The 13,400-nt window shown below is 45.4% G+C and overlaps 1 protein-coding gene across 2 annotated transcripts in view; it reads right to left on the bottom strand.

The window, feature by feature from the left end:
• Positions 1-10,480, bottom strand: part of LOC142585522 (uncharacterized) — a 165,530-nt gene extending 155,050 nt beyond the window's left edge. For both annotated transcript variants that reach the window (XM_075696329.1, XM_075696338.1), the window contains exons 1-4: positions 10,372-10,480; positions 10,062-10,119; positions 7,037-7,121; positions 6,356-6,510 (exon numbers count right to left, since the gene is read on the bottom strand). In XM_075696329.1, coding sequence (XP_075552444.1) covers positions 6,356-6,510; positions 7,037-7,121; positions 10,062-10,115 — 294 coding nt within the window. In that variant the 5' untranslated portion in view covers positions 10,116-10,119; positions 10,372-10,480. The remainder of the gene's footprint in view (positions 1-6,355; positions 6,511-7,036; positions 7,122-10,061; positions 10,120-10,371) is intronic.
• Between the last annotated feature and the right edge of the window lie 2,920 nt (positions 10,481-13,400).

Below are 13,400 nucleotides of genomic sequence, written 5' to 3'. Positions count from 1 at the left end.
CTTCTACATCGACTATATTGCACATGGTCGGCAGAGTGAGAGGCTTTGGCGGGGACGACAATGCAGCGTCACCTACAGGAGCTGTATCTTTTAGTTTTCCGAAGGTATGCGCAAAGGTCGAATTGACGGCAACATGCGACAGGACTGGGGTGACCTGGATGACTTGCAATGACTTTGTGGCGAACAGAACTGGTGACTGCTCAGCGAAGGTGATCACCACGTAGCCACGTAGCCATACCGTATGTGGCGTGCAAGTTCGGCTCAGTTTGCAGCTGGATATGACGAAAACCGCCATCTGGACGAGGGCTGTTCAAGAACAACCTCGAGGACCAGCTGTTGCAACAGTATCAGGCGATGTGACCAAAAGGGCAACAACAGAAGCAAATAGGTCAGTCATCCGGTGTTAGCCACTTCGCCATGTTGCGAGAACCTCGAGGGATCCATTGCTTTTGACTATGCACGAGTGAAGGACGTTCAGTTGGCCAGGAACTGGCTGCAAACTGACTGCAAGCCGGCATTGGTGAGTTCTTGGTGCACAATGGCCTGAATAACAGGAACGATAGGAGCACATGTATTATTAACACGTGGGTACAGAGCCGCGGGACACATGGCTTCCAGCTCATGGCGCACTATCTTTGTCAGCTGCTCTGAAGGCTGCTGCTGCCGCGAAGGAGAGTCCCGTCGGTCTTCACAAGACAATGTTGCAGCCGTATTGGGAAGTCGTGCAAATGACTGATAAATAAAACAGCTTTTCACCTGCTCGAAATGCTTGCACTCCATGATCATGTCATTAACCGAAGTGCAGCTCTTACAAATTAGTAAATTGAAGGCGTCATCAGCGATACCATTTAAGACGTGCCCGACTTTTTCAGACTCCAGCATTTCAGAGTCCGCCTTGCGGCAGAGTGCCAGCACGTCTTGTATATAGGCAACGTATCTTTCAGTGGAAGTCTGAACTCGTGATGCCAACTCTTACTTGGTGATGACCTTCTGACCCAATGGTTTTCCGAAGAGATCCCGCCGCTTCTGCTTGCAGGTATCTCAGTCATGGAGTTCTTCGTGGTTTTTAAACCACACTCGCGCAGTTCCCGCTAAGTAAAAAATTACGTTCGTCAGCATCACTGTGGGACCCCATTTGTTGGGGCTGCTCACCTGCTCATACATCTCCAGCCAGTCGTCGACATCGGCACCATCAGTGACGCAGAAGTTTCCTGAATCATGCAGAAGCGTGAGTACGACAGTCAACGCAGTCAACGCAGGCGTTGCCGAACTAGACACAGTCTCCTGCAACATTGGTGAAGAACGAAAGCGGCGGCCACTGCGAAGCTCCGTTATGAGTCGTTGCCCCGCACGTCCACCAAATGTTACGAAGAGGAAGCCCAATGCACGAATGTATTTACATCTATTTACATGGGGAAAAGTTAATCACACAGGCTGGTACAAACTTCGCAGCTGCAGGAGACAGTCTATCGCTTCCTCTTCATCTCCCTCTTGCAGGTACGGTAACTCTTGCAGGTACACTGTAACAATATATTGAACTATTTCACAACCCCCTTTGAGTTCAATATACATGTATCCAGGTTTGACTGCATTGTTGAGCTGCCAGTTAAAGGGGCCCTGAACCACTTTTTATTGGAGTCGAGAAAAGCATTTGAAGTTAAAATAGACTATTTCAGAAATACTTTGACGCAAACAGTACATCAATGCGTTCGGCAGAAGCATAGTTATTGGCAATCAAACATGCCCTTCGCAGTGCTTCGGCTCCTTCTTTAATGACTTGTACTGTGAAGGCTACAGAGGAGTGGGGTGTGCCCACAACACTCCGCCTACTGAATGTCACCGTGGCGAGCAGTTCAAAGTTCATTGTGGATGTTAACGCAGAAACCACTACTTCCGTCTTTGGCACCTACAATGCGCCAAACATAAACCAAACGCAGCTGTCCTCAGCTAGCTACAGTGCGCTTAGCAAGTGGAATCGTTGTGGCACCCTACGGCAGCCGCGGTATCTACACTACGTAGCAGACTGCAGCTACATGCAACTGTGGTGCATAGGTGCAGCGTTCACTTTGTGCAAGACGGGGCTTGAGTGCATGCTCGCGCTTATGCTCCGGTCTGACCGTGCTACATGGTGGGTAGGTGCCAGGGGTCGCGGCCTCAGAGTCTGGCATCACACAGAGGGTCGCTCTCTAGCTTATGCCGCCGGTGTGTCTCGTAACAGGTAGCTGGCCTACACTATCAAGACATCACACAGAGGCTAAACAGGCTCACACCATCGTCTGAGTTTACTTGACGAGGGTTGCTTCTTTCTTAAGATTATGAAGTCGACAGGATGAGGAATGGAACAGGGGGCTTATTTACATTGGAATGCAAACTTATTTACATAGAACAAGGGCTATCATACTGGCCAGAGCATGGAGCGCAGTACATCGTTCTTGTAGCAAGAGCTACAGATCCGTTAATGACATGTTTCTGGAGAGCATACATCAGAGCCCACTGCACACACTTAAGTAGTCTGCTTAAATCCCTTTCGTCCTCCCTAGATTTCCAGGTCAAGGAAATCTGAGGTCACACCTTCCTCTAACCAGAGCATCCAAAGTTTCCGAAGGCTCCGCCTTGAGGGCCAGGGTGCGCATAAGCACTCTGGCACTTTTGTGCCCTGAACACAATCAGAGAAGTACCCCTGGGCACAGCTCACTGCCCCAGAGAAAGGAGGGGACACACATTAATAGCAGGGTTCATGCATGTCTCAATTGACACGTCTCGCTCATGGAATGGCCCAGCAATTAGCTGGTTCTTGGGACGATTGGTTTGGGCGACCAGCAACGGTCATAATGAAACAGTGCAGAATGCACTTTCCAGGAAGTTTCTTTGACCCAACGTCGTGGTAAGCGGCCCAGTACCATCCATCAACTACGCTGTCTTCTGTCAAACGTGTCAAACCATGGTGTCACCACTGGTCATCTCAGGAAATCAAAGAGAGTTTCGAAGGTCACTGCCCCCGCTGGCCAATCGTAACAGGTGGGGTCCAGCTTTGTCTTTCACTGGCTTGACTGACCTGTAGTATCAACATCCAACTTGCGTATTTTTGAAGCGCTTTCAATAATTCCGCCAAGGCATCTAACCAGGAGTGGCCAGGAGTAAGCGCGCATGTAGTCTGACCTAAGCTTTGCATTGTTTGAGGCTAGTTGAGCGTTCAAAACTAGTTGGAATCAGAGATACCCAACAGTTACGACACCGGTAAGCAGGGTAGCCAAAGTTTAATTCCTACAGGGGCGGCCGCGGCCAAGCATGAGCAGACGATGGTCAGCTTTTTCCTGAAGTATGTAATTATTACTGAAATTCGAAAGCCCATTTTCGCTTACTTCAGCCTCTTTATTAAACTCAGTAACAGTAGGAAGAAGTGCAATGATCCAAACACTCTTCTCGTTTGACATCTTTTGGCCAATAGCAGCCATGTACAGTCGCCTACGGATTTGGACATGCTCGATTATTCAGTCTGCTTTACGGCATCGCCATTCTCCCCACAGACAATAATGTATAACAACTGCCGAAAGTTTGGACACCTTGCAACCTCTCGTCTGGTTTTTCGGACACTCCTTGAGCCAACTCAATCGAGAGCACCATGCACAGACTCTGACTGGTGCATGGTTAGACTTGCTGAACGCCATTTTTGTTTTGAACGGAGCCTCCTTGCTGCCCCACGAAGTGGCGCTACTGCAAATCCCCGCTCATCATCATCGTTTCTGCCCGGTTCAACTGAGTGGCTCTACAGCAGTTCCAGTTTCAGCTTAGTAAGCCATGTCAAGACAATCGAGCAGCTGATTTGTTTCTTCTCGCATGACGCTGCGAGTAGGCAATGTTTTTCGTTTGTGCGACTGGTGTCGGCATGGTGGTGTTTGCTTTGTGTGCTGTGTCGAGGTTCCGGTGATCCAACGCGGCATACGGAAACATCGCGTCAAGTGTCTAATGGCGCCAACAGTGCCCGCGCAGACTGCGCTGGGGAATGCCGGCAAGGGGGTGCCGGGAGGCCTAGAATTTGTCACCTTCCGATGTGCTCCCTACTGACAACTAAAATGTTCTGCTGAGACCTGCACAGTGGTTGCACTGCGATTCCGGACATTGTCTCATTTGACAGTTTCACACTCGATGGCGGCGAGATCATTCGTCAGGTTTCTGCTGCGCCGCCGGACGATGACTCCGAGTCAGAAGATGGCGCACCATGTGCTACGCTGCCGTCGCATGAAGAGCATGTACAAGCAGTGACTGTGCTTTCAGCCGCCTATAGTGACCGTACGACCCTCTCCGAGATTCAGGCTTATCTGATTATGCGTAAACGGAACAGCATGCAACGGCGCATTCACGATTGCTTCAAGCCTACTGCCGAGCCGGAATAAGTGCGTCAAAATAAAGGATTTCATTTTTTTTTTTCTTAATCTGCTTTTTCGGACACCTGTTTATTCGGACATTTCTGCAGTCCCCGTGAGGTCCGAATAAACGGTCGGCAACTGTATGGGAATCCATGTTGTTATGAAATAAAGCGTCCAGAAAAGAGTGAGGAGCAGGCTTCTGTCGAAAAAAGCGTGTTTGAAAGAAAGGAGGCTTCGCGCTCTACTTGCGAGCTCCACATGCTGCGCATGACTGCAAAACTTTGCTGAGATGTTCACAGCAGCGTATGCTCTCCGCAGACTGTTTTTTTCACCAAGCCCAAGGGGTGGTTCAGGACCCCTTTAAGCTTGCCACAGAACTTTTGTAGGATACACACTTTATTAACAACAGTCTAGCTTAGACACCACAAACAAGCAGCAGCTATAAATTTGTTACAGCCGAAAATGACAAGCAACAGCGTTTTTATATCATAGTAATTCTTTCAGCGACTTTACTATTGCAGGTTTTGCCTGTTTCAGGAAGTTGTCTGTATCAACTTGCTCGAAGCAAGCGTCCCTTTTGCACCCTTTCACCAATGGAAAACTTCCAACGGGAGGTTCGTAGATTAATGAGATAAACTTTTTCACAAACACCATGTTTCGTAAAACTAGATGCAATATTTGTAAAATCATAAAATTTATGAAAAAAAGTGAAGTTTCGCCCAAAAGGAGAAGCATCGATTACAATAGAAAATTAGTAGACTGCTATACGAAGTAAGGATAGTAGTTTTATTGGCCGTATAATCTTGTAAACATTCACTTACTAACTAAATTAACAAGCACGGTGTCACACACACACAGGTGAACATGAACATAACTCACTGTCAGATCACTGGAATGAGGAATCATGGCAGCAGCAGCGGGTGAATTTACCTTCGTACATTTCTCGCTTCAATGCAAACGAAACATGTGCTTTCAATGCAAACAATGCAAACGAAAGCACAGTGCATGCAAAGCTCCTGGCACTATACGCACTCTGCGAACATCGCAGATCACTTTGAAGATGAAGCCTGTGCGAGTGCGCACTTTGGCCACATCGCAGATCCCTTTCAAGATGTGGCGCCTGCAAGGCCGCGCTTTGAGCAGTAGCCGCCGGAGAAGAACCCCCCTCCCTCGCCTCATCCCTGTGTTTCACATGCGACAGGAGAGGGTGCTCACGCACGCGAGATTGAGCAGCGTTTGTCGGCTCACCCTTGTACATGTTCACACGCACATACAGCATATGGCGCACAGCGACTATTTTATCGCCTTTGGACTTTATACAGGACCTCAGGGCAACACCGACGGAACAAATGCACCTGGAGTGCCCACATAATTGCTATTGCGATAAAATTTGGGACAGTTGGCAGGTATGCAATAGGCACTTCTCTCAGAATCCTATTCTTCCTCAAGGCTTCTCCAAGTATAAGTGGCTTGTTGGTAATGCTTCATTACTACTAGAATATAGTGCACTCATGTACAATGTGCTGTAGTAATAATCAGGGGCATAGCCAGGGACACACACACTAATCATGCCCCCCCCCCCCCCCCACACGGCCTCCTCTCGAATTTTGTGTACCAGGATACCTGGAATAGAACAGGAAGCGACAACCCCACCTGCGGTCACATGTGAGCACCCTCCGAAAACATTCCTGGCCACACCACTGGTAATAGAACTAATTTCATTGAAGTACAATGTCCTAAAGCTACCTGATGGGTTACAAGAAACACTGTAGGGGCGGGGCTCCGGATTAATCTTAAAAACCTGGGTTTTTTTTTTAGCATCTACATCCAAGTACAAAAGAATTTTTGCATTCCACATCCACTGGATTGCGGCCAATGTGGCAAGAAACTGAACCTGTGACTTTGTGCTCAGTTGCAGAATGCCACAGCCACTGTGGGCCACCACAGCCTGTAATAATAAGTGCACCCAAGGGAGAGGTCCTACTCACCTGGAAGGAGTGGAACTGCTTCTCCTGTGTTTCTTGCAGTGACTGGTATGCATGGCGCAGCTCCTCCAATTCTGCCTGGTCCTGCTCCCATGCCTCAGATCGACTACGCAACTCTTGAATGGCCTTGTCCTTCTCCTGACACTTCCTGTTGAGATCTGATGCACAGAGAAAACTTGGTCAGATATCCGTGCTTCTCTTATGAGTTGCACACCCAAGCACCTTTGCAACCAAAAAATTGCCTTCAAGTAGAAGAGGTGTGATGGCACTTGAAATATTTGGTTTGCACTGCACACAGCATGGTTGTACTCATTTGTCCAACAAGACTGGAGGACTTCAGAGTTTACGCTGCAACTTGACTGCACATGGCACAGTGCTTCAACCTGCGACTGCAGTTGACAGCTCTAAACTTCCTGCAGTATAAAAAAATTTGTATTTCAAAGCCTAAATACTAATCTCAATGTGATGCGACAGGCCCCAAGTGAATTACGCAGCTGCCTTCACACTAACATGAATAGCAGTTTTAAATACGATGTCCCAAAAATAATTCTGACAAATCAAACAATGTTCGTAACACTTCATAACTGCACTCAATAATGCAAGAATCTTTCCTTAGTTCGTCAAAGTCACAATTGGCAAATACACTCACTAAAGGATTACCATACTGAAGATGTGAGCACTCACCATCACACTTTGCCTTAGCTTTCTGAAGTATTGCAAGCTGACGCTTCACCTGCTTGACCAGGTCTTCTCTAGATGCCTCGTCCACCTACGTAATGACCATTGCAGTCACAAAAGAGCACACTCATATTCAATGTCTAGCACGCACAATTCATAACCAGCAGCCCCACATTCTGCAACCTTTACTGACCCACCCATAGAAGGTCCCTAGACAATACTATCTATCTTTGTAAATAAGTACAATGAAGTTAAAACCATTTCTACATGGCCACACGAAATTGTCTGTAGCAAAAAGTAGAGAATGTTAGTTTTATTTTAATAATTCCATTTTCTTTGAAGTGCAGCATTTTTATCTTCCCAGATGTCCACAGCAGCAAGACCTATCATTAGGCATATACTAGTGTGCTTCAAGCTCTGTCTCAGGCTACAGGTCTACACGCCACAACCTATATGCATCCCCTTCCCCCCACCCCCCAATCCTTTGGTGAATGCTTGCTGGCTGATAAATGCTCAGAGCAAGCACCTACCCTATGGCCAGCTCAAGTTGTGCCAGAGTAAATGTCAAGCTGCAGCGCAGAGAAACTCTTATAGATATCATAAGCAATGCCTACATACAATTCAGCTACAAATGGTCTAAATGTCACTATGTTAGCAAATCCTACTATGCACTTCTTACTGGTGTCTTCTTATATGACCAGTGCCTAAGCTACAATATTGCTTCATTCAAACCTCCAGCCTACCTGTCTAGACAAATGTTGATTATATTATAAGATTTAAGTTTATAACTATGACACATAAAGGGTGCTGCTGAAAAACAAATTGACACACTAAAAACACAGGGATCAAGCTGCCTCTGTACTACACAATTGCCCATTTTTCATACAACCAGGCTACAAGCAACCATGTCCCTACATTTTGAGCATGTTAATTTTAAAAGCATTGTTAGAGGGCATAATATGTGCCCATACACACCTGCACAAACATGTTTCGCCTGACAACAGAACAAATGGCAGGAATGCTACATAAGCTCTGGCAAAAGTGTTTTTCAAGCTTCAACATAATTAAGTAGGTCAGTTAAGTTTGAATGTAAGCCCAAACTGAATGTTTGGAGTGAAAAGAAATGCCTATAAGGAGGGGCTGTTGCAAGCTTAAGCAGTCTGTTGACCCTTTTTGTATTTACCAACTAAGTTGCTTGGAGACTTGTAGTGTCGTTTACTAAGGGAAAGAAAGTGTGTGACACCTGCACACATATTTGTTCTGTTAATATTAGTTCCCTATTGCACATTCCCTGCAATGCAACTACCTACAGCAGAAGTACGCAGAAATAAAATATGTCATGTCCCTTTCAGGCGTAGTGTCCACGATGTTCCAGGCCTAGGTAGTGAATCAAAAGCAAACGTAATAATGAAATTGATATTTAAAACATGTCACAGACCTTTTGAAGCACTGATTGCACCTGTGATACAAGTATGAATAATAGCCGTTAAGTTTTTTAGGAGGACGTGTTGGAAGGTAGCCAAGTGAATGTCTTCTGTCAGTGTCAGTATATTGTCATGTAGCAGGTTCACTTTGTTTTTCACTATGCCTTACATCAGGCATATCTTTAAAGTAGCTGGACAGGTTCTTTGTAAGTATGCTAGACATGAAATAGTTAATATTCTAATATCTGACGTTCCTGTAGAATGTTCTTGTGTGGATACCAAATTCTGTAAACTTGACTCCCTGAACAATGCAGAATTCTGAATCCATTCAGCAGCCATATGCTTTTCATGATTCTGAAGGATGCAAGAACTGTGGTGCAAATGTTTTCAATAAACAGAATCGACGCTTGAAGAGGATATGAGACTATGACTTTTCATAGAGCAAAGAATATTTACAATGAACACATCTGAAAGATGCATGGCAGTTTTCAACTGGCATTGCACAGTGATGGGTACCACACACAGTGATGCCCTTCAAAAAGGCATCACACACGGTTGAGGGAAAAATGATGTCTCCACATGCTACAGAAACATCAAGGGGAGGCAGATGTCATCACCACTTCCCCTTCAAATGCATGGAGAAATGTCCAGGTAGGTACAAGATACTTTGGGATCTGCAAGCCCGTGCCAAACTATTTTTGCACCCTCTAATGAAGCAAGCACCTGGTGTCAAGTCATCGCACTGTAAATGCTCATTTTTTTTTGCCTGTCAATACGCTCACTTCTGGTCAACCTGCCGTCAATATTGCAATACATGAATAAGATTACGCTAGGAGTGCAGTGACCATTTCGGCTGTTGTGATGTGCAACAATGCCCCGCACACACTGCTGGCCATCAGCAGACACTGCTTTCCAATCATATTCTTTTGCACTCGAGATTCCGACCATATGTTGGCCAGAGGTCGACGTATAAGCAGGTAGATGATCACAAAAGGTGCTTGCTTCTTTAAAGGGAGCAAGAATGCAGTCTGGAACGTGCTCGCAGTTTTTGCAGTATTGTGTCCCCACTTCTACATGTCAGACCAGCACTAGGTACACACACCAGCAAGTAATGTCGTAAGGCAAATACATGATAGCACCGATTCGGACAGAAACTGTAAAAACAACACAAAGTACGCTGAAAATGTCAACCTACCTAGGTCCAAGGAATGCCGACGTTAATGAAAAATAATTGAGCTGTAATAACGAAGTTTAGTGCTAAACGTGTCACGAAAAGATATTGCAAAACTTTCTGCACATAAAATTTTTCCTGAGATGTAATCTGTATAAGAAAGAGAAACGGGGCGGCGTAGGTGCGGCAATGCGAGCAGAACTCACGGTATATGTTTTTGCATACTTTAGTTCTTCAAGTTCTCTGCGCAAATGGAACAAGCAAATTAAAATTTTACCAACGGCGAAATCAAGGATAGCATACGTACTTTGGGGCTCTCCTATAAAAAAAAAGCAAACAAAATACATCCATTAATAATCAATCAACACATCAAAACAAAACGGTGAACATTGAGGCGTGATCCACGCGCGAAACGGCCGAGGATGCGACGGCTCACCGATATTCTGGTAGTCTTTTCTGTGCGTTGCTCCTGTGAACTTTCCATGTCCATCCATCTAAACGTAAAGAAGCAAGTACATAAGTGATGACAGCATGGAACATCGCATGCGATATTAAATTATTGTTGGCAAGTGAAAATTTAGAATGCAAGTGCAATCATGCTTCCTTTAGAGTTCGGTTAATATAAAATAGTGCATAATTCTTCGATCGAAATATAGCTCTTAACCAAGCGCTCTAAAAACAAGAACATGGCCTATGGCATTTAGGTGACACCAGCAAATTCGCATTATGAGGTACCAAATACGTACGTAAATGAAGAGTTCAGAATGACATCAAGAACCAATTCCGAGATTTCAGCAGCACAGCTGACGTCTGGACATTCCGAGTTGGATAAACAGGGTTGCAAACTGGGCCGGCTTACCCGGCTAACCCGAGCACGCGAGCTTTCGCATGAGCGCGTGTCACGTTTACGAAAAAGCAACCATTTCTTTTTCTGGGATTGTGCGCTTTACAACAAGACGCTGGCTTTACATTAAATATCGTCACATTACATATTTTGCACATGAGTTTTTCTCTTAAAATTGTTGAAAAAAAATTGCGCTTACGGCTGCTCTGTTCGTGATCAAATTTCCCAGAAAGAAACGCGTTTTGTGGTCCGGATTGTTCAATGTAGCTGATAGCTGATAAGATGCCTACACGGAGTGATTATTAGTTAATCTCAAAGGCTATGCTTCAAGTTACATCACACCCACCCAAGCGACTGTTTCCTGGGTTACAAAAGCCAATCTCGAAGGCAATGCTTTTGCAAGTAACTGCCGTGCCAAAATTACATCATAAACGCCTAGTTTTTATCCACTTAATTTTTGTTTTATATATGTAGATACAATCATGGTAAATGGGGCAGTCTGTCGTGGTGGTATCCAATACATCCAACAATCCAACAAAATATATCCTACACTCTACACTCTAAGAACAGTTTACACCCTTTGGCGTGCCCCTTTTGCCACACAACGATAATCGTCATCTGCCTTGACGCGTTTCCTTTCTTTAACGCTGCGAGCCCGGAACTTTCCAGTAACGAACGGCACGCGCGTTATCAGCATAGAACAGTTGCGTTTCCTTTCTTTAACGCTGCGAGCCCGGAAATTTTTCAGTAACGAACGGCACGCGCGTTATCAGAATGGGCACTCCAAAGGGTGTAAACGCGCGTGCAGTTCGTTACTGAAAAGTTCCGGGCTCGCAGCGTTAAAGAAAGGAAACGCATCAAGGCAGATGACGATTATTGTTGTGTGGCAGAAGGGGCACTCCAAAGGTTGTAAACTGTTCTATGCTGATAGCGCGCGTGCCGTTCGTTACTGGAAAGTACCGGGCTCGCAGCGTTAAAGAAAGGAAACGCATCAAGGCAGATAACGATTATCGTTGTGTGGCAGAAGGGGCAAGCCAAAGGGTGTAACTTTGCCTAAGAGTGTATCCAGCAATAGGTGGTATCCAAATCTACACTCCATAGGGTGTTTAATTAAATGCGGATCGTAAATGCTATGCTTTGGTTACTCATTGGCATAGAGTTTCTCACTACATTACCTAGAGGGAAATCTGGCGCTGCTGCGCTGTGGTATGCATGGGAATGCCACCTGAACATCGCCCCCGAGGTCTCCGTGATCGCTGCGCATGCGCGAGGTGAGAGAAGGTGAGAAAGGAGAACTCTTTTTCGCAGGATGTGACGTCACATTGTTGCTTGTTTTTACTTTTTTTAAAAGAGCTACTCTCGAACGTAGGTTAGCCATCGCCGTCGTGTCGGCTGCAAGACGTCTGCGCGCGTTTTTGTGCGTGTCGAAAGCGTATAACATGCACGATGTTCGTGCGAGCGCAGTTTGACTTGAGCAAACGTGGGCTTAGACTCCGTGACATTTGCTTGCGTCATATGCGACTTAGGGGCTTGCCGACAGGTAAACCGCCGCTGTACTTAGGTGAATACCTTGTTTTACGTGGTCCTGAAATAAGTGGCGCGTCGCTGCGATGGCGACTTCAATCGAGTGCGGTAATTGCTGCGCATTACGGATGATTTAATTGCACAATACGTGCTGTATTATCGGTGTAGATAGAGTAAACTTATCCTGTGAGCCTTACTTCCGTCAGTCAGTCGGTTACATGTTTCGCTCTTATCCAGTGCACATTTCGTGATATCCACTCACGATCGATCTGCTTCAAATATCGACGAAGTGTATTCATCGTGCAGATGTGTTTTTTTTTTATTAATATTCACACAACTGGCGATGGGCAGCAGGGTTACGGCCGTGAGTTTTCCTTTCGAGCAAACCTTTTCAAATTGAAGTTTTCGCTCATGTTCCCGAGATAGCAAATTTAAGTGTTACACTCACCGCTGTATTTTTCGATTCCATGTGACCTAGATTTAAGCTGCCTCAGGTTGTATTAACGCGCACAGAGGCTTTTAGAAAAATAGTTGTCACCTGAGAAATCAATGTTCAATATCCTGAAAGAGAGGTACAAATCAATTGCGAGAAGTGTAATGGCATCATTACTCTGGATCACATGCTTTGGCAGTGTCCTGTGACTTTCACAGACTGTGACAAAGAGAGAGACTGGTGGCAGCGAGTCCTACACAGTGGAGTTCTTTCCGATCAAGTACAGGCCGTCCAGAAGGCCCACGATACGGCGGTAAGGTTAAACCTTACTGTCCCGACGTGGGAGCCGCCTGCGTCAACCTAAAGGTTGATCTTCAGGACATTAAATAAAGTTCATCATACCATACCATACCTAATCATGCTCAACTACATACTGGTCAGGTGCTTTAACTTCTGAAAAAGTATTTGCAAAGTTTCCCTTCCAACTCTGCATTCTAACCGACGCTTCTCGGAAGTATGAGTGTGGTATTTGCCCTGCAGCACTGTCAAATTGTGCCCACCGACTGTCTATCTGTGTGCCACTAGAAAGTACAAAGAATTAATTTCTCAATTGTCGCAACATTTCTTTTTAATTCCATCTTCAAGAAATTTGTTTACTTCTTTTCCTGGTCATTATGGACTTGCACACATTGAAGTTTTGGATAGTTTGGCAAAAGCATTGCATAGTGGGCCTGTAGGTTTTTTTTTTTGTATTTAGCGGATTGCCCTAATGACTGGCCAAATTTTTTAGACACCAACAGTAACTGCATTAAAAATATTTCACTTCCTTGAAATGTCTGTTCCATGTGCCTCATAACAGTACACGGTTGAATTTGGCACATGCACCTTCATATGACCAAGTGTAGATGTGTATTGCAATGTAAATAAGAACATGAGTGCTTCTTCAATTGTCTTCATCACATTGCTGATGCCTT

This window comes from Dermacentor variabilis, chromosome 1 (assembly GCF_050947875.1).
Source record: "Dermacentor variabilis isolate Ectoservices chromosome 1, ASM5094787v1, whole genome shotgun sequence".
In the NCBI taxonomy this organism is placed as follows: Eukaryota; Metazoa; Arthropoda; class Arachnida; order Ixodida; family Ixodidae; genus Dermacentor; species Dermacentor variabilis.
The sequence above is the reverse complement of the archived record's forward strand: the minus strand, read 5'-3'. Positions and strand labels throughout refer to the sequence as shown.